The 21543-nt window shown below is 33.7% G+C and overlaps 1 protein-coding gene across 3 annotated transcripts in view; it reads left to right on the forward strand.

Moving 5' to 3' along the window:
- Positions 1-9327, forward strand: part of LOC110028221 (GDT1-like protein 5) — a 19042-nt gene extending 9715 nt beyond the window's left edge. Inside the window, exons 5-12 of one of the 3 annotated variants that reach the window (XM_020729976.1) lie at positions 3120-3208; positions 3292-3328; positions 3415-3462; positions 7901-7969; positions 8301-8345; positions 8610-8671; positions 8748-8849; positions 9134-9158. In XM_020729976.1, the coding sequence (XP_020585635.1) occupies positions 3120-3208; positions 3292-3328; positions 3415-3462; positions 7901-7969; positions 8301-8345; positions 8610-8671; positions 8748-8811 (414 nt within the window). In that variant the 3' untranslated portion in view covers positions 8812-8849; positions 9134-9158. Of the gene's footprint in view, positions 1-3119; positions 3209-3291; positions 3329-3414; positions 3463-7900; positions 7970-8300; positions 8346-8609; positions 8672-8747; positions 8850-9133 lie in introns of all 3 variants that reach the window. The other 2 variants (XM_020729977.1, XM_020729975.1) reach the window with 2 other exon arrangements.
- Positions 9328-21543: the final 12216 nt, after the last annotated feature.

Genomic DNA, 21543 nt, shown 5'->3' on the forward strand with positions numbered 1-21543 from the left:
GATGGTTTGGTCACGTTAAACGTCGACCATCTCATGATCCGATTAGGAGAGTAGATGTTTTAGATTCGACTTGTGTTAAGAAAGACAGAGGTAGACCTAGGAAGACTTGGGCTTATTGTATTAAAAATGATCTTAACTTTCTAGAACTAAATGAAAATATGACACTAAATAGGACGCAATGGAGAAAAAGGATTCATGTAGCCGACCCCACTTAGTGGGATTAAGGCGTTGTTGTTGTTGTTGTTTTCTTTGAGTCATTGAACTTCTCAACCTTGTACCTCGCTTCATTGGCTATTGTTCTCACTTGAACAAAAAATTTTCAGAAAATTTTGCTTTGGTAGCACTTGTTTGGAGAGAAATTTGTGCAAACCGATTTGAGAGATTTTAAGCAAAAAGTTGAATTGAAACATACAAATTTGAAAACACAAAAAACACATAACAACAAGATTTAACGTGGAAACACCCGAGGATGAGAAAAGACCACAGAGTCACACCACACCAATAATTCATTATGAGAAATGAGGAGAATTGCACAAATTACACTACACAAGTTTCTTTACACTTTGGAATACTTCGGGAATTCTCACCTTTCTCTTTCGCATAAGAGATCAAAATCCAACTAAACGTTCCCAAATCTCACAACTAAGAAGATGAACTGCTGAAATCGGTTGTTGGCATCAGGGCGCTGTACTATTGGCGCTATGACGCTCCAACGATTGCTAATCTCTAGGCGCTGCAATTATCGTACCCTCGGGCTTCTAAACCTGGATTGGGCCCTTTGGGCGCTGGATTGTCGAGCGTTTGAGTTCCAAGGGCTCGGGCCTGCTTCCGGTCACTGCGGCGCCCAATACAACAACAAAGAGCCTTTATCCCACTTTGGTTGTCAGCTACATGAATCCTTTTTTCTCTATTGCGTTCTATTGAGTGTCAAATTTTCATTTAATTCTAATAGATTAAGAACATTTTTAATACAATATGCCCAAGTCTTTTTAGGTCTACCTTTGTGGCGCCCGATATAGAAAATAAAAAATTTTTGGGGCAAAGCCACAGAACCCAAAAAGAGGGGGGACTCCCCCCTAGCCCTCCACAAACTCATTGTCAAGCATGAACATCGAAAAGTTATGGTTCATAGTGAACATTTGATCAACAAATCGTGCTCCACATAAGAACACATTGATGCCCTTATTTCTACGGCGACATTCTTCTAGGAGGACTGTTTAATCCCACATGATTTCTCTATCATTGTTTGGGGACCACCGGTAGAATTTACCATGGTGTTTTTCCTCTTTGCCTCTCTAATTAGGGCTTTTCTTGGAATTTATTCGCTTTCCCTTGAAGGATGACGGCCAATGATTCATTGTTGTGATTGCTCATGGTATTGCTAGCTTTACAACAACAACAACAACAACAAAGCCTTAATCCCACTACGTGGGGTCGGCTACATGAATCCTTTTTCTCCATTGCGTCCTATTTCTATTTAGTGTCATATTTTATTTAGTGTCATATTTTTATTTAGTTCTAGTAAGTTAAGATCATTTTTAATACAATAAGGTATTGCTAGCTTTGAGAGTAAAAAATGTTTATTTTGCATTTTGAACGTCTATTTGAGTTCAAAATGAGAGGGAAAGTATGGTAATCCATTTTTTACACTCAATCCTAAACATCTTGTGGCGTAACTTGCTAATATGCTTGAGCCATCTAGATTGATTGAATTTGCTGAGATGGTTGACTTTCATAGGCTGCCGACTCAATAAATAATATCTTCAAAAGATTTCCTAAGCCTCCAAGCTTCCCCATTAGTTCAAGTAGCTTGTTTTGATCTCATAATGATTAACATGTTTTCTCCAGCTGCTAAAAGAATTATTTTACCTATTACCCGACCAACCCATATAGGCACGAGCTATAGTGCCCGATATTTCTTATGCAACACCAAATTGCAAGTGGCATTGCTCGAGTTGATCAAATTGTGGGGACTCAATGTGAAAATCATCACTCAATCTCCTCATACATGCTCATTTACTAAATCATATTAAGTTTTATGCCATTGCAGCCACCTCTTCAATCTGTAAGAGCTATCTCTAGAACTTTTCTGTCTGGTGGTCGATTCTAGGTTTAGTGCACTGATGAGGACATCATTTACTTGAGTGAGAGAGATTGTGAAACCTCTTAAGTAGAATAAAGATGAACTCTTGAACATAGAATGTCTTTTGGTGTAATAGTTGGAGTTTCAACAAAAACTCAAAAATTAAGCATGTTCATGTGGGAGCACTCTTGAGAAGTACCCTAATGTGACAAAACCGTAAGGCCATTAGACCAAAGCGGATGATATCTCGATGGATGGGAATTTGGGTTGTGCCAGTAACTCTATCTCTTATTGTTACTCTATCTCTTATTCTTGAGCACTCTCTCTCAACGACTTGTCACTCATTGGACATTGAATGAGATATCAGTGTTCACAGGAAGTTAGGTAGCGGAAGAAGTTTCATTCTTTTCCATTCTTTTTTTCTTATTTACTTATTTCATTCTTTCCTCCTTTCTCATCCTATTTTCTTTTATTCTTTTCCTTTTCTTTTGTTCGGTTATTGGGACTGATCCTTGTTTACTTGTTCCGTTTTGGCATGGTAAATGAGCTGGATATTTAGGACTCTATTTAGGTGGCTGATATTGCAGTCGCTAGTTTTAGCAAAATTTCCACTAGTTTCTTCTCCTAGGTGTTTTTAATATCCACTTGCTCTTATCTTTTTGCTGAGTTTGGTCCTTGTCCATACATAAACTGCTACTTTAGTTGCAACTCATTTTAACACAAGTTATCATAAGAGAATTCGATACTTAAGATTTTATTTATCAATTGGTTCTTCAGATAATTTTTCTTGATGTAATGGGAGTATACGAAATATTGTGCTTTTTTGTTGCTAGTGAAAAATTACGCATTTAATGGATCATTTTTTAAATTACATTTTTGCCCTTTTTTTCAGCGCATTTAGCGGCTTATTGCTTTCCATTTCATTAATCGTACTTGTTTAAATTCATCATGGTCATCATCATCATCATCATCATGTTTTTAATCTTCTTCTCTATTCCTAAACCTGTCAAGCCTAAGAAAATGAAAAATGGAACAGCTTTCTCGTAAATGGACACATCATGTTACTACTGTACTGTTCTTTGGCTTTGGGCTTTGGTCGTTATGGGAAGCATTCACAGGAGACGGGTATGCTTAATTACTATCCTTCTGATTGTTGTCAGTTAGCTAATATTGCTTTTATTTATTTGTTTGTTTGTTTTTTTGGTTAGGGAATCTCAAGAATTGGCGGAGGTAGAAGCAAAGCTGGTTAGGACATGCCCTTACCTAGTAATCCCTTGTTGATAAATTTACTTTTTGTTAACATATTTTGTATTTTCATTTTAATTTGTTAGAATGCTGACTGGAAGACTGGAACTGCTGGATCCAAAGGAACTTCTAAGGTTTGTTCACAGTAATAGAGTCCTTTGACTAATTTTTAATCCACTACCTCCATCATTCATTGTTTTGCAAGTAGCCCCTTTTGTGAGGAAAACATTTTAAGTTTATGCAAAGCGACTACGATAAGCTATAAGTAAGAAAAATAAGAGATTATGCACACATGGCGAACACCAAAATTTATGTGGCTCTATAAATTTTTGATTTTGTGTACTAGAGAGGAGAGAATTTGAATCCACTAAACATGAAGCCCCAATTCTCTCGAGGCAAACTATATGAACTGGATGTCTCATTTGTTTGATTGACGTTAGAAGTCATATATTGGAAAATGATGTTATATTTATCATTTCTTTGGGCGTAGTTAAAAGATGACATTTATTTTAAGCTTTTTAAATCTTCATAAAACCTTTCCAACTGTTGTTTTCATTTTCACACTCAAAATGAACGAAAATTATGTCATTTCTTTCTAAACTTGTTTTATATTGACGAGCAACCGAATGAGATCTAAGATAGATGATAAAGGAAATTGCAGTAAATTAAAGTAAATAATTACTATTTTGAAAGTTCCTCGAAAGGGTTTCTTTATCTGTTTTCTGGATTCAGCTTGAAAATTCTTACGGAATGATATTTTTGGTTTGCTTAATTAATACTCAAAACTAACAAAAATGAATTTTTTGACATCCTTTTCTCTTTCTTCTCTCTTATTTAATATCCCTTATATTTTACCAGAAACAAAATAATTTTTCTCACAGGCCTTTGCCACCTATTTTCAAGTCGACCCATGATTCTCTTAGCCCATAAATAATTTTTCCTTTATTTAAGGAGGTGGTTTTATATTCAAATCATATTTAATTTTGAGCTAAAGTTTTCCCAAACAAAAATTATTCTAATAATCTTTTAAATTAAAAGTTTAGGGAAAAATAATTTTTTAAATTTCTAATAACCTCCTATGTTAAATTTGTGCATATCCAAGAAAATGAGGTCAACCTTAGTAACAAAACTTTCCTTGGCTTAATAATGCGATAAGAATCTTGATCTTTATATCTCCTTTTCAAGTTGAGCACTCTAAGCTCTTGAATCCCTCGAGTGCTTGACAGTGCATGATTTCATAAAGCTTATGTGAGATCTTTAAAACAAATTTTTGCACACCAAAATGTATTCATAACTATAAAAAGTGCATATCACTAAATATTTGTACTCTGGCGGGTATCTATTTGCTCAGTGCTATTGATAATTGGATAGAATATGCTAGGCCAGTTAGATTTTTTTCCTTTTATTAAACTTTAAAGGAGGTTGTTTGAAATTCAAATTATATTTAAATTTGAGCTAAAGTTATCCAAAACAATAGTTAATTTAATAATATTTTAACTAAAAGGTTTATTATAAAACAATTTTTTAATTTTCTAATAACCTCCTAATTTAAATTTGTACATATCCAAGAAAATGGACTCGATGTTAGTATGAATAAAACTTTCCATGGCTTAATAATGTGATAACAATCTTGATCTTTTTTGTAACTCCTCGAGTTGAGCACTCTAAGCTCTTGAATCCCTGAAGCGCTGAACAGTGCATGATTTCATAAAGCTTATAAGTGCTCTCTAAAACACATTTTTGCACACTAAAATATATCCATAACTAAAAAATTGCATATCACTAAATATTTGTATTCCATAATGTGCATTTATTTGCTCAGTGCTATGGATACTTGGATAGAATATGCAAGGCAAGTTTGATTTATCTGATAATATCATGGCTTTATTTTGTTCTTGAATCTATCTTATAGCCAAGAAGTTAATCCTTTTATACAAATTATGATACTCAACCAAATTATAAAATTCAAGCAGAACCACTCAAAGTTGCACGAGTCCATTGACTTTATTTACCTTGACAATCAAAGTATCTTTGTAGACACTATGGACTTAAACATTCCTTAAAGATGTTAGACTTTTCTTTCAGATTTGGCGCATTTCTAATTGTTGAATTTACTTGGGGAGGAACTTGCTTCTTCCATTATTCACAAATAGGGTACATATATATAGGGAAACCAATCCTTATAACAAACTTATAAAACATATCTCACCTAAATTATGAAAGGAAATAATTCTGAATAAAAAATAGGAAAAATATAAAATAGGAATGGAATAAATCAATCAAAGGTTCCTAAGATATCCCAATTAAATCGTTCAAGATTTGGAGGTGGTGGCCAACCTATATGAGACTTGAGAGAGGTAAATATGGAAAGAACTAAATCTTCTCAGGTTTCCACACAAACTTTGGCTAATGTCTTAATCAAACCATCTTGTGTCATCAACTTGATCTGCCAAAATCAACTGTGTTGTGCACAACATTATTTCGATGTCATGTAGACAGCCACCAAAGCATGACTTACAAGTGGAAAACAAATCCATATTAAGACATTTGGTTTTAGTTGAATCTAAATTTATTGATTATTATGATTAACTTTAATAGTTACCAAAATAACATCACTTACATTTAAGCCGAGTTAATTCATGACAATGTTAGCATTTGATGACTTGCCCTTCTTATGGTTATCATTTGTATGTTGCTCATTTAGTAGTCACATCAATATTGCTTAGAATATGAACAATGGAATTGAATGCATTCAAATGCAATTGAATAGACATAAATTTTTTTGCAATAGAACAAATAAATCTTTAATACCAATGCTTATTAGATAGATTTTGCTATTGTATAAAGAGACTTTATTTGAAGCCACGATCTTCTGCGCGACTGTTTCTTTGAAGACATCAATGAAGATTTATCAGCCAAATTATTCAATTGGCAAGACAAATTTTCAGCCATTTGGGCGTCTCTTCTTCATTCATCATCTTGGGCATATTTGTATACCCCATGGAGTCTTTGCAAGTCCTTGGCAGACAAGAAAACCATGCATCTTGTTTATCTAAAATTTAAAATTTTCAAACACATCAAAATTTCCTATCTCAAAGTTCATAGCAATTTTACTTCATATAATCCTCGCTTTGATATCAATCTTTAGGACTAATGTCCAACTTCTATCCCAAAATATCACTAGGAACTAATATTATGAGCCACGAACTATAGTAAAGAAGAAACTCGAGAGTTGTGTACAAATAAAGGTTCTTTACATTAACAAGAAGCCACAAGCTTGTGCAAATAAGAAAATATGAGAACATCTCATTACTAGAACAAAAAAGGTAAATCTAAAACATGTCAATAGAAATTAAAAGAAAACAAGTCAAGATATACAATAAAGAAAGTCAATTATGATAATACATCATTACTCAAAAGAAGGATGACTTCTTACCTCTTTATTGATTTGGCTTAAATTCTTTGGCGTAGATGCTTTAGGTTTATCAAAATGGTACTATAAACTCACACAAATGAATGCTCTAACTTGCTCCTTTTTCTCCTTTCTACATTTTATTTCCCTGAACTACTTTTTTCTTCAAAAAACCTTCCAATCACCAACGTCGAAAGCTTCAGCTACCAAGCTGAACCCTGCAAATTGATAGTGTTACCGAGAAATCTTCACCTAAATCCAATTCAAGTTCAAATTTGACATATTAAAGTCATCCAAATAAATAAATTATGCTAACAAATTTTGTAATCATTTATTTTTAGTTAATTTGTTATTCTCCTAACAACTTCCTATTTTAATCTTTTGCATATCGAAATTGAATTATTAAGTTCTACTTAATAACATCATCAGTAAAGCTAGTTTAATCTCATCTAAAGATCCTTTCACTTTCACCCTTTCTTCTTACTGCATGGTTGTTGATTTGTAAGCTGTGTTGCCTGTGAGGGCTCAGTGTATGTAAAGTAGAGTTTATTCATGCCTTAACATGAAGTAACTTAACATTACGCTTACTGATTGTCAGTAATTCCATAAAAATATTGAATGAAGGATTATTAAACTATTGGAAGATTTACATACATACCGCTCAATTCCTATTTTTTTACATATCTAACACCAAAACGTCCCGTTTACATTTATGTGAACTTATGCATGCAAGAAAAGATGTATTTGACTTTTGAAAGTTAATATAGTGGTATTTTTGATATGATATGAACGATTTGGGTGATATAAATGTAATAGGGAAAATATAGGTATTACATAAATATATAGTAATTGGGCGGTGTGCACGTAAATGCTGCTAAACTATTTTATGCAACAAATATGTTGCAGTAGGCCAATTGGCTTGATTCAATGTATAGAAAGAGTTTTTACTTTCTTAGTACCTCCAGAACCGTTTGTGTGTGTTGATCAACTGTGAAAGCAAACTAAGAACTTCAAAGCTAAAAAATTTTAGTTGCAGTGCCATGCCTGACTAATTTGTTATAGTTCACCTATTGGAGATATTCAATCAACATAGTCTATCAATGACGATTAGCAAGGTATTTTAACAGCAACTTCATTTTTTTTTCCGATTTTTCATGCAGGATAATGATGACTCGAAGAAACAGCAGACAAGATTTCTGACACAATTGTTCTCACCAATCTTTTTGAAGGCGAGTTTTTCAATTGAGTAAATATCAAAATAGTCCTTTGATTGTTTACATTAGGCCATTTTAGTCCCTGAGTATCTTGAAATACCAATTTAATCTCCTATTCTCTTTAAATTGGGGCAGAAAAGTTCTCCACGGGGACTATTTCAGCCAATACTAAAAGACATTGGAGTTTAGATTGATACTTTTATAGACCCTAGGACTAAAATGACTATCTGCAAATAATAAGAAAACTATTTTGACACTTTTCATGTTTTTCTATTTTAGAGCACAGTATCATTTAACTTGCCACCATCTTTCTCATGTTTGAATTTATTGCCACTTTCACTCGCAGGCATTTTCCATTACTTTCTTTGGTGAGTGGGGTGACAAGAGTCAGGTAAGTTTTGGTAGTTTATTTTTCAGAAATAAAGTTGGTTTAAGTTTTCCCAATCAAATTAAAGCTGTTGGATTTGGTTTAACAAGTGCAAAATAAACTTCAATTGATTCTGTATGTATTGCACTAATCTTAAAGTATATTCAATGTCTTTAATACTTATCATATTCCAAATTTTAATAGAATATCTTGACCCATTTTTTCTTCATCTTCTTTTATTTTTTTTCTTTTACATAAACAAACTCTTTCCTTTGTACATTCTCTCAGATTGCTACAATCGGTCTTGCTTCCGATATGGATCCGTTCGGCGTAGTCCTTGGTGGCATCATGATGTATGCATGAACTATAACTACTATATATATATATATATTCCATTTTTGAATTTCATTGCATTTGTATTGTTAGGGATATCTCACATGAGATCTTTGTTCCAGAGGACAAGCCATATGCACCACAGCTGCTGTTTTAGGAGGAAAGAGTTTGGCCACCCAGATTTCCGAAAAGATGGTAAAGAGTCTTTCTTTAAACTCACAATCAAATTTAGAGAAATTTACATACATGCTTCTCAATTGTTATGTATTTACATCTCCAGCACCAAAGTTGATATTTACATTTATAACATTTTGGTACTACAAACAAACACATGCATCGAAAGGTTTATTGCAGTCTTATAAAGTTAGTAATAATAATATTTTTGATGTAATGTCATAACATATGAAAGTTAGATATGTAAATATATAAAATTAGGTACAGGTTTGATCATCAACTCAAGTTCTTTATTAAAATTTCAGGTTTCTCTGTCCAGCGGAGTGCTCTTCTTAGTGTTCGGTTTCCAGTCCTTCCTGGCCTCTGCAGCAGAGTTATGATCCCAGATTAAGCCAATTAAGGTTCTGATTTATACCTTATCTAGTTCTGAATATTGAATGAAAATGTTCTTCCTCATCATCATTATTAGCCTTATACCAATTTCTCAATAAATCAAAATAAAGTAAAATAAATTCTAGTTTAAATAAAAAATATATAAATTCAGGGTTAGAATCAGTTGTTTTTAGTTACAGAAAACTAATTTTATATGCTGATTAACTTAATTATAAAACTTTTAATGGATCATAGAGATAGTTTGAAGTTTGTGAATGCACTGTAACTTCTTTTATGTTTATTCATTTGGTTCTCTCCACTGTTGCTTTTCTGTCTTGCAAATGTTTTCTCTCCAGATTTTCAGCTTAGATTTTGAATACTTTGGAAAAAATTAGATCATTAAAATTTGCAATATCTTTGTTTTGCTTTGATATTTTTGTAAATAACTTAATGTTTTTTGAATAAATATTTTTATAATTTATGAATTTGTTTGTAAATTGAATTAACGTGCTGTCATATTTTTGAAATCGAATTTAAATAAATAGTCTATTTTGTAAATGCATTAAGGCTAAGGGTAGGTCTAGGGCTGTCAAAAAAAAAGCTCGGTGTTCGCGAACAGTTCGCGTTCGGTTCGTCAATGAGTTCGTGTTCGATTCGTTCGATAAGTAAACATGACGAATGTGAACAAATCTTTTTTTTTTCGGTTAGTTAAACGAATCAGAAATTATAATATATAATAAATTAATAATAATAATATATTAATATACTATATTAGTAATATACTAATATAGATATTATATATTTATATAATATAAGTTATATAATTAATATAATATTATATATATATAAGGGTGTCAAACTGGCTCATCGTTCGCGAACAACTCGTGTTCGGCTCATTCATTAAAAAACGAATAGGAATAGTGATTTCACAAAGATTTTCAAACACAATTTTATTTCAAATAAAATAAATTTCAAGCGAACCGAACATGAATACAGGTTCTGTTTGTTCGTGTTCGGTTCGTTTACACCCCTAGTTAGGTTTTAGGCAATTTTGTAAAGCATATTCCAAGGCTTAGTGCTTTTTCGAGATCAATTCTATTTTTTATAATTTATATTTTTGTTTTTTCTTTTATTTTTAAAAACATTTATTTAATGTGTTTTTAATATATTTTTATTTTTAAAAACAATTCAACATATTTTTTGAAAATATTCAAAATAGTTTTTTTTTTTGAGTATTTTGAATGTTTTAAAAAATAATCTTATTCTAATTAAACATGTTAAACATATGTTATTTTAAATTAAAATATAAATAAAATAAAATAATAATAAATAAAAAATAAAAGTGACTTATTCTCAGGCATTACTATATTTATATATCTTGCGTTAAAAATGGATTTTTTAAGTCGATTGATTGTGGACTCAAGAGCTTTATTTAAAGATTATATAATTTGAACTGCTGATGTCAAAATTACAGGTAAGTGATATTGAGACAATTAATGGTAACTAGTTCTTTAATTATTAACATAATTTTCTTAGTTCTTAAATAAATTATTATGCATCATGAGCTAATAATGAATTTAACAAAAATGAAAACATAAGTGAAATAAAAAAATGCAGAGGAAAGAAAGAATGTGATAAGGGGTCAAAACGTTTCGAAGAGCTTGTTTTTTATTTGCTCGTTAAGTTAACAAGTCGGACATGAATAATTTTTTTGTGCTGTTTAAAAGAACCGAACACAAACAAAGATTGCTTTGACTCTAAATAATTAAATTATTATTATTATTATATATAATTGATGAGTAATGTTTTTAAGAAAATTAATTGATTATAAAGCTATATAGATTTATAATCAAATAAAATTATTAATTAAAGAAATAGAGTAACAATATATTAAATTATATTTAAATAGTTTAATATAAATAATAAGATTTAAATCTCGTCCAAATTTCTAATATCCCGCGATTGTGTGACTAGAGTTGTCAAAATGACTTTTTATTTGTGAACAAATTTTTTTTTCAACTCGCAAAGAAAATGAGTAGAACACAAACATTTTTTTTTGTTTGAAATATAAACGAGGTGAACAAAAAGAGTGATATGTTTTAATGAGCTGAATATGAGCTTTAATTCGACTCGTTGGTGTTTGGCTTGTTTACACCCCTAAATGTGTTGATATTTTTCTAACATTGGAGAATTCTTAATAACTTCATTTGTATCTAATATTTTTAGTGGCATGTTTCAAAAAAATGGCAAAATATAGTCGCACTCATGTCAATCAGGCATGTTGAATTCCCATGACATCATTACAAACAAATTTTTTTTTTGTTATGTTTCATAGTTATAATTTTCAAACATTTATCTTTTATTCTCTTATAATAAATGATATAAATTAACGAGTTGACAATAAAAACATTGATAAGTTAAAGTTAGATCTCCAATTTAATTTTTCCTTAGTAGTGAATTCCATTTACAGGTTCAGTCTTATCAGATTTGTACACCTTAAATACATTATCATGAATCTCAAGGAGATCTTAGATTGAAAAGTAAGCATGGTCAAAGATAGTCATCAAAAGTCAAATGTCACATTTAACATGCGCCCACGTGATCCAATGCCTAGCCAATGCCCCCCTAAAAGTGTACAAAATCTACCAAACTACAGCCTCTTAGGATAAAGGTCAGCACATACCAAACCAACGAGAGGGATCTACCAGACTCGTCAAAATAACACTACACATCATCTTATAAAAAACCTCAAGGTCTGTTAAGATTATTTAAGTGCCCAAAACAATGCCAACACATATCTTCTCAGTGGACTTTCTGTTAAAGGGCTGAGACTACTTGTCAGATTATTGTAACGTGTCATCCACCCGACAACCTAATCTCATATTGGCAAAAGAAACCTCACTTAAGGGGTCGATAACTGATACTCAAATCAAAAGAGCCAGCCAAACAAAATTTAGCGGCCGAGGGACCTCTGGCGACCGACTGATTTTGCCTAGTTGATCGAAGACCCTCAGCTAGGTTGATCGGAGTCCTCATCCAGGTTGACCGGAGTCCTCAGCCAGGCCGACTAAGGGCCCTCTGCCAGACCAACCCAACGCTCTTCGCAGAACGACCGTCTGCCCTAACTTAGCTAAATTGATTAGCTATTTCTGTTTGACCCAAGAACCACCAGTCATAAACGAGCAAGTGATGGGGTAACTTATACAGTTATACTGCTTATTTATTTATTTATGCATTTATTTTTAACCAATACCCTATGGTATTCACATTTAAATAAGGGTACACAAATAATTGTACAATTTATATCTCCCGAGCCTATAAATAGGGGGTAATTTCTACGGTCAAGGGCTAATATATTGTTCTGGCTAATCTACTCTTATGTCTTCTCCCTCTCTCCCTCTCTCCCTCTCTCTCACTCCCTCTCACATTCAACGCTCTATTAATTGGGTGTGCTTTACAGGACAATCTTAAATTGAACATGACTAAATAAATATCATCATCGAATCAAAACATATGTATGAAAAGTTATATTTCACTTTGAAAGAGTATCTGCGATGTTATTGATGAGTTGTTAAAAATTTGATTGTTATATAAATAAATGTTAAATTTATGTATAAAATATGTAAATAAATGAATTTGTGTGATATGTATGTTGATGCTTGCATTCCCTCATTTAGTTCTCTATTGATCATTCCACCGTGTATCTATTTCTCTTACCGTCTAAGTGCAGGCTTTATTGTACGTCCTAAAATTTGAAATTTCTAGGAGCCGTCTGATTCCCTGCATCAATAGCATAAAATAAATTAAACGTAGCATTTCTCAAAATGTTAACTTTATGTATAAAATATGTAAATAAATGAATTTGTGTGATATGTATGTTGATGTTTGCATTCCCTCATTTAGTTCTTTATTGATCATTCCACCGCATATCTATTTCTGTTATCGTCTAAGTTGTGAAAAACAACGGCAATAAAGCAAAAAATCGGAACGAGAAAAATTTGCAAAACAGAAAAAATTGCGGAAACACACATATTTATGTGGTTCGACAAATTGCCTACGTCCACGGAGCTGCAGAGAATATTATTATTTCGAGGATTTACATTGTCGATCACCTCGATGATTACAGGAAACTCTCTTCCTCTCTCTCTCCTCTCCTCACCTCTCTTTCCTCTTCTCTTCTTCTCTCTCTCTTTCTCTAACCGAGAGCTGCAGAAAGAAATCACAGAAAAAGGGGAGAAAAACCTATCATCCTTCACGTAAAGCAACGTAGAAGCAAATTGCAATGGAGCAGGTGAGCTATTTTTTCAATTTCAGTCGTTACCCTTTTTAATTTTTTCTAATTCCAAGCCCATTAAGGAAAGCCAAGTATTTCTAGAAATCCAAGGAGAAGGCATGAATAGTTCACAAAAAAGGCGACAAACAAATTTAGAAGCAAATAATTATAATAGCATTTATTTAAAGGTTTAATTAAATGAATTCCAATTAACCAGTGGACTAGGCTTGACCTACTCAACAATTCTCCCACTTGGAGACTAGGACACTGACTGTATCACCCACTGGTTGCATCATTCGCTAGCTGTATCGACCCTTTCCTCAAGCGTGATATTTTCTACCTCTGCAACTCAAAGCCCCAGTTTTCAGGCCAGAAGACCAGCTAAAGCCGAGCACAACTTCAGCTTCTCAAGAGTAACACCCTTAGTCGACATATCAGCGTCAACAGTCTTGTATCTCCAAGTTTTTTCCCGGGTTACTCATATATCTGTTTGCAACTCCCACTGCATGGGCAATATCATGCCTTAGTTGAATGCCTTTTTCAACAAGCGCAGCCTTGTACCTCTTATTGCCATCAAGCGGAGTCTTCACTCGGTACACCCACTTGTTATGCAATTTCTTATTCTCTAGTGAAATTTTCGTCAGCTCCCACTTGCTCGAAATTTCATCTTGCAAGATTTCTTCATAGCTCTGTGGTTCTCCACAATCTGTCCGTACAAGATTCAGTTTTCTCACATTTGGAACTCTGCCACCTTTCAGGATACTGATTTTCTTCTGTTTCCCCATAATGCACCTCTGACTCATGTTTCCACGCCTGAGTAAACATGCAGTCATGTAGCGTGTCAGTTTTCTTACCCCAAGCCAATATTAATGCTCCTTTAGTAACCTTCCAGGTACTATCTGAGAATACTATTGAATGACCACCCTCATTTAGTTGCACAACAGAAATGAGGTTTTTCTTCAATTCAGGAATGTGCCTGACTTTTTGTAAAGTCCATTTGCTCTTATTAGGGAGTGCAATATCAACGTCTCACATCCCTACCACGTTAAGAGATTTTCTATCAGCTAGATATACCTTCCCAAATTTGTCTGCAACATAGTTTCACATTAACTCCTGGTAAAAGATGTATGGAAGGAAGCCCCTGAATCCAGTATCTAGTTATCAACAGAACTGTGAACTGCCAACGATAACACATCATGTATCTCTTCAGCTACAGCATTAACACCATCATTCTTCTTCTTCTTCTTAGGATTCCTGCAGTTCCTTTTTATGTGGCCAGCCTTGCCTCAATTCCAGCAGATTGTCTACTGAACAAACTTTGATTTTAATATTTCTCTGTTTCAGTTATTGTCCTTTGATCTTTCTCTGGAATCAACAATCAGTGTCGAACTCGAACCCGAGATCTCACCGGAATCTTTTCTGCGCACCTCCTCGACCAAGATCAAATCATGAATATCATCATATTTCAATTTGAATTTATCTGCAAAACTGTTAATTGTCATCCTCATGGCTTCCCAACTAATTGACAATGAAACCAACAAAATCAGTGCACGTATTTCATCATCAAAATCAATTTCAAAAGACGAAAATTAATTTGTGATAGTATTGAAATCATTCAGGTGTATAACAACAGACACACCTTCCGCCATCTTCAAGTTGAGTAACTTTTTCATTAAGTGTACCTTGTTATTCGCCGATGGCTTTTCATACATACCTGATAAAGTCGTCATGAGAGTTGCAGTAGTCCTCTCTTTTATGACGTTATGGGCAACGGATCTTGACAGAGTTAGTCATATAACCCCCAGAACCTGTCGATCTAGTAGATTCTATTCCGCCTCGTTCATCTTCTCCAGCTTCTTTCCCAGCAACGACATGTGAAGTTTCTTCTCATAAAGGTAGTCTTCTATCTGCATCATCCAGTAACTAAAATTTGTGTCATTGAACTCCTCGATCCTCGATGCCATCACTTTGTCTGCGCCCATCGTTCTTTCTTAGATTTGAACCAAAGCTCTGATACCAATTGATGTGAAAAACGACGGTAATAAAGCCGAAATCCGGAACGAGAAAAATTTGCAAAATAGAGAACACAGCGGAAACACATAGATTTAGGTGGTTCGACAAATTGCTTACATCCACGGAGCTGTAGAGGATTTTATTATTTCGAGAATTTACATCATGGATCACCTCGATGATTATAGGAAACTCTCTTCCTCTCTCTCTCCTCTCCTCACCTCTCCTTCCTCTCCTCTTCTTCTTCTCTCTCTCTCTCTAACCGAGAGCTACAGGAAGAAATCACAAAAAAAGGGGAGAAAAACCTATCATCCTTCACGTAAAGAAATGTAGAAGGGGATTGCAATGGAGAAGGTGAGCAATTTTTTCAATTCCAGTCGTTGCCCTTTTTAATTCTTTCCAATTCCAAGCCCATTAAGGAAAGCCAAGTATTTCTAGAAATCTAAGGAGAAGGCGTGAATAGTTCACAGAAAAGGCGACAAACAAATTTAGAAGCAAATAATTATAAAAGCATTTGATTAAATGTTTAATTAAATGACTTCCAATTAACCAGTGGACTAGACTTCACCTCTCAACAATTCTCTCACTTGGAGACTATGACACTGACTGTATCTTCCATTGGTTGCATTATTCGCTGGTTGTACCGACCTTTTCCTCAAACGTGATATCTTCCACATCTGCAACTCAAAGCCTCAATCTTCATGCCAGAAGACCAGCTGAAGTCGAGCACAACTTCAGCTTCTCAAGAGTAGCACCCTTAGTCGACATATCGACGTCAACATAGTCTTGTACCTCCAAGCTTTTTCCCCGGTTACTCATATATCTGTTTGCAACTCCCACTGCATGGGTAATATCATTCCTTAACTGAAAGCCTTTTTCAATAAGTCCAGTCTTGTACCTTTTACTGCCATCAAACGCAGTCTTTACCCGGTACACCCACTTGTTATGCAATTCCTTCTTCTCTAGTGGAAGTTCTGTCAGCTCTCACTTGCTCGAAATTTCATCTTGTAAGATTTCTTCATAGCTCTATGGTTCTCTACAATTTGTCCGTACAAGATTCAATTTTCCCGCCTTTAGCGCTCTGCTACCTTTCAGGAAATTGATTTTCTTCTACTTACTCATAATGCACCTCTGACTCATGTTTCCAGGCCTGAGTAAACATGCAGTCATATATAGTGTGTTATTTTTCTTACCCCGAGCCAATATTAATGCTCATTTAGTAACCTTCCAAGTACTATATGAGAATACTACTGAATGACCACCCTCATTAAGTTGCCCAACAGAAATGAGGTTTTTCTTCAATTCAGGAACATGTCTGACTTTTTGTAAAGTCCATTTGCTCTTCTTAGGGAGTGCAATATCAACGTCTCCCATCCCCACCACGTCCAGAGTTTTTCCATCAGCCAGATATACCTTCCCAAATTTTTCTACAACATAGTTCCGCATTAACTCCCGGTGGGAAGATGTATGAGCCCCTGAATCCAGTATCCAGTTTGAATCCAGTATCCAGTTATCAACAGAACTATGAACTGCCAACAATAACACATCATGTATTTCTTCAGCTACAACATTAGCACCATCATTATTATTATTATTATTCTTCTTAGGATTCCTGCAGTTCTTTTTTATATGGTCAGCCTTGTCACAATTCCAGAAGATTGCCTGCTGACCAGACTTTGATTTTAATCTTCCTCTGCTTGAGTTCCTGTCATTTGATCTCCCTCCGGAATCAACAATCAGTGCCGAACTCGAACACTCGAACCCCGAACTCGAACCCGAGATCTCGTCATAATCTTTTCTGCGCACCTTCTCAACCAAGATCAAATCACGAATATCATCATATTTCAGTTTGGATTTACATGCAGAATTGTTAATTATCATCCTCATGGCTTCCCAGCTATTTGGCAATGAAGCCAACAATATCAGCGCACTTATTTCATCATCAAAATCAATTTCAACAGACGATAATTGATTTGTGTTAGTATTGAAATCATTCAGGTGTACAACAATAGACACACCTTCTGCCATCTTCAGGTTGAATAACATTTCATCAGGTGCACCTTGTTATTCGCCGATGACTTTTTATACATACCTGATAAAGCCGTCATGAGATCTGCAGTAGTCATCTCTTTTATGACGTTATGGGCAACAGATCTTGACAGGGTTAGTATAACCCCCAGAACCTGTCGATTCAACAAATTTCATTCCGCCTCGTCCATCTTTTCTGGTATCTTTCCCTGCAACGACAGATGAAGTTTCTTCCCATAGAGGCAGTCCTCTATTTGATCCTCTAGTAACTAAAATCTGTGTCGTTGAACTCCTCGATCCTCAATGTCATCACTTCGTCTCTGCCCATCGTTCTTTCTTAGATCTGAACCAAAGCTCTGATACTAGTTGTTGTGAAAAACGATTGCAATAAAGCAAAAAATTGAAACGAGAAATATTCGCAAAACAGAGAACACAGCGGAAACACACAGATCTACGTGGTTCAACAAATTGCTTACGTCCATGGAGCTGCAGAGGATTTTATTCTTTCGAGAATTTACATCGTCGATCACCTCGATGATTATAGGAAACTCTCTTCCTTTCTCTCTCCTCTCCTCACCTCTCCTTCCTCTCCTCTTCTTCTCTCTCTCTCTAACCGAGAGCTACAGGAAGAAATCACAGAAAGAGGGGAGAAAAACCTATCATCCTTCACGTAAAGCAACGTAGAAGGGGAGTGCAATGGAGCAGGTGAGCTATTTTTTCAATTCCAGTTGTTTCCCTTTTTAATTCTTTCCGATTCCAAGCCCGTTAAGGAAAGCCAAGTATTTCTGGAAATCAAAGGAGAAGGCGCGAATAGTTCACAAAAAAGGCGGCAAACAAATTTAGAAGCAAATTATTATAATAGCATTTAATTAAAGGTTTAAATAAATGACTTCCAATCAACCATTGGACTAGGCTTCACATACTCAACAAAATTTATCTATACAATATGTAAATAAATGAATTTGTGTGATGTGTATGTTAATGTTTGCATTCCCTCATTTAGTTTTCGATTGATCATTCCACCGCATATCTATTTATCTTAGCTTCTAAGTGTAGGCTTTATAGTACGTCCTAAAATTTGAAATTTCTAGGAGCCGCTTAATTCCCTGCATCGCAGTATAAAGTGAATTAAACGTAGCATTTCTCAAAATTTGGATCCTTTGTTTAATGGTAATGGAATGTGTAAAATTTTGATGAATTTGAACTTGTGTTATATATTTAAATTCGTGTATTATGATTCGTCAGATTTGAGCAAATTTTAAATATATTATAAACTGTAGCATGTTTGTTGTCGCTGCCACCATCATCGATCCCTGTCGACTCTGTTGAGAAATTAGGGCAAAGAAAAATAGGAATCGACACAAATCCAGAAGAACACACAGAGATTTAACGAGGTTCGGCAAAAATGCCTACATCCTCGGGAGCAGAGCGGCGACTACCTTTTCAATATTCAGAAAAGAATACATAATACAATATTCAGCTCTCTCAAAGACCTATAATTACAAACAAGCCTATTTATAATCCTAGAGTAAACCCTACAGTACAACAATATGTAATTACTAAGTTACCCCTGTACCGTATAGCGGAGCGTTGACCCAGCACTCCCAACCCACATAACGTAACTTCCCGATTTGGACAGATTCTTCCGCTTCGCTCCGCTCTGCTCCGCTTCGTTCCAACGTCTATCCCTATATGGTATATGAGTCATACCATAACAGACTCCTCACTCCTACTATCACTTCATATGTTTTACATCGATTTCATTTTTCTTCAAGTCAAACACAAAAATATAAATTCATGCACTTACATTATATCCTGGGGTGATTATTTGATATGTTTCGATGGATCGGTTTGCAAACTGCTCAAACCAATTGCAGGTCAAAATCCAAAATCCAAAAAATGAAACGAATCCAAATTTTGATCGAACCGAACCAACATAACCAAAGTTTAACTTGATTTAAACGATCTGATTATGAATAAATCAAAATTTAATTTTTTATTGGACTTTGACTATGAACAAATATTTCAAATTATATATCTTAAATATATAATATCCATTTAATTTCATGAATCATCCACTTGTTTTAATAAAAGCTGGCATATATGATAAACTTTAGTTTTTTCATAAAATAAAGATATAGGAAGATTTAGATTTACATACATATATAGGAAGATTTACATACATACCATTTAATTTCTATTTATTTACATATCTAACACCTAAACTTCAATTTTTACATTAATGCCAAATTACCTATGCATGAAAAGGTATTTTTAATGAAATATGAAATATTTGGTGGTATAAATGTAAAATTTGAGTTTAGGTGTTCGATATATAAATACATAAGAATTGGGTGGTATGTATGTAAATGCCCCCAAACCTACGATAAGAAATTTTAATTAAATGTCAGTTTTTTGCTTTTGCAGTTAATGAAAATTCAAAGTGAATTAATAACCAAAGCAAATAATATTAAAATATTTCAATTACATTGTATTTTTTTTACACTCCAACCCCTGAATAATTGATAGTTTTGTAAATACATAGATTTGTAATTCTTTAATTTCCTTCAAATTTTTTATTTTTGAAAAAAATATAAATAATTACATGGCTTGATTGTATTTTTGAATTTAAAATTTTTAATTATGTGTGCAATTTAGACGAAAAATTATTGCATCAGGACACCTGGTGCAAGTTTGCATGAGGTGTCCAATGACAGGGTGCCACGTGGTAACCCGGGCCTGAACTGTGTATGTTAGTGGGCCCAAATTATCATGTGGCTTCCTGTTATTGGGCACCGGATACTCAAATTGGACAAAGCACATTCTTAGTTCTACTTTACTAAGAAATCATATCTAAATCAACTTAGTTCAGCCATAGATTTGTTAGGATTGGAGCCAACCTGAAGAGGCTAATAATTGAATTTTGATCAAATCATATTAATTTTTTATTCGGTTTTAGGATATAATTAAATTCAAAGAGTTTATCATGCAAAAATTAAAATTTGATATTAAAATCTTTTAAAATAATAAAAAATAAGAATTTAATTATTAACATTAATTATTTTCTATAACTCTAAAAATAAATAATAAAATACCAAATAAAACAAAATAAAACTGAACTGGATGAGGCACCAAAATTAAAAAATTAAAAAGTTTGGAATTTTTAAATAAATACCACTCAATTCCTATGTATTTACATATCCAACTCCTATACTTCAATTATTACATACATACCACCTTATGCATGAAAAGATGTATTTCAATTTTTTTGAAGTTAAAATAGTGATATAAATCTAAAATAAATAAATTTTAGGTGTTAGATTTGCAAATACATATAAATTGGTTGGTATGTATGTAAATGCCCCAAAATGATTATAGTATAGCCTCTTTAAGTGTGCAAATTTAAAAAAAAAAATGGAGGAAAGAGAGAAGAAAATGATTGAAAAACAGTTTAATTAAGGGTGTTTTTGGGACAGCTTGTGTGTTTCAGGATAAACAGCTTATCCTGAAATGCGGGGGTCAACCCGCAGTCTGAGTTTAGTGTAAAAATAGAACCGTGTTTTCGGATAAACAGACAAAACACTCGATCCAAACGGTACCACAACATTTTTAAAAAAGTTCCCGCACTTATAAGCTGTCCCAAACGGGCCCTAAGGCATAAATAACGCCGAGCAAGAGAGAATTAATGTACTTTTATATAATATTTGGTGTAGGAAATCTTGAGGCATAGCATGGCAACAATTGTAATTTTGACCCATGTGGTCGTTGAGCTCCTCATAACTCTTGTCCCATCCTAGTATCTTAGACATTCTTAAGTGGTCATTATTGAGCCAGCTAAGGTTGTTATTCTTTCATTGGTGTCTATTTTGTCATTCAGATGATTGTGGATATATATATATATATATGGAGATTTTAAGTCCTCTTGGAATATCTTGAACACTTGTTGAATGCATATTAGATAAAAGGTATATAACTCTATTTATAAGGATTATCATCCATCATGTTTGATTTATAAGGCCTAAAACTTTGATT

Source organism: Phalaenopsis equestris, unplaced genomic scaffold (genome assembly GCF_001263595.1).
Source record: "Phalaenopsis equestris unplaced genomic scaffold, ASM126359v1 Scaffold000504, whole genome shotgun sequence".
NCBI classification, from domain to species: Eukaryota; Viridiplantae; Streptophyta; class Magnoliopsida; order Asparagales; family Orchidaceae; genus Phalaenopsis; species Phalaenopsis equestris.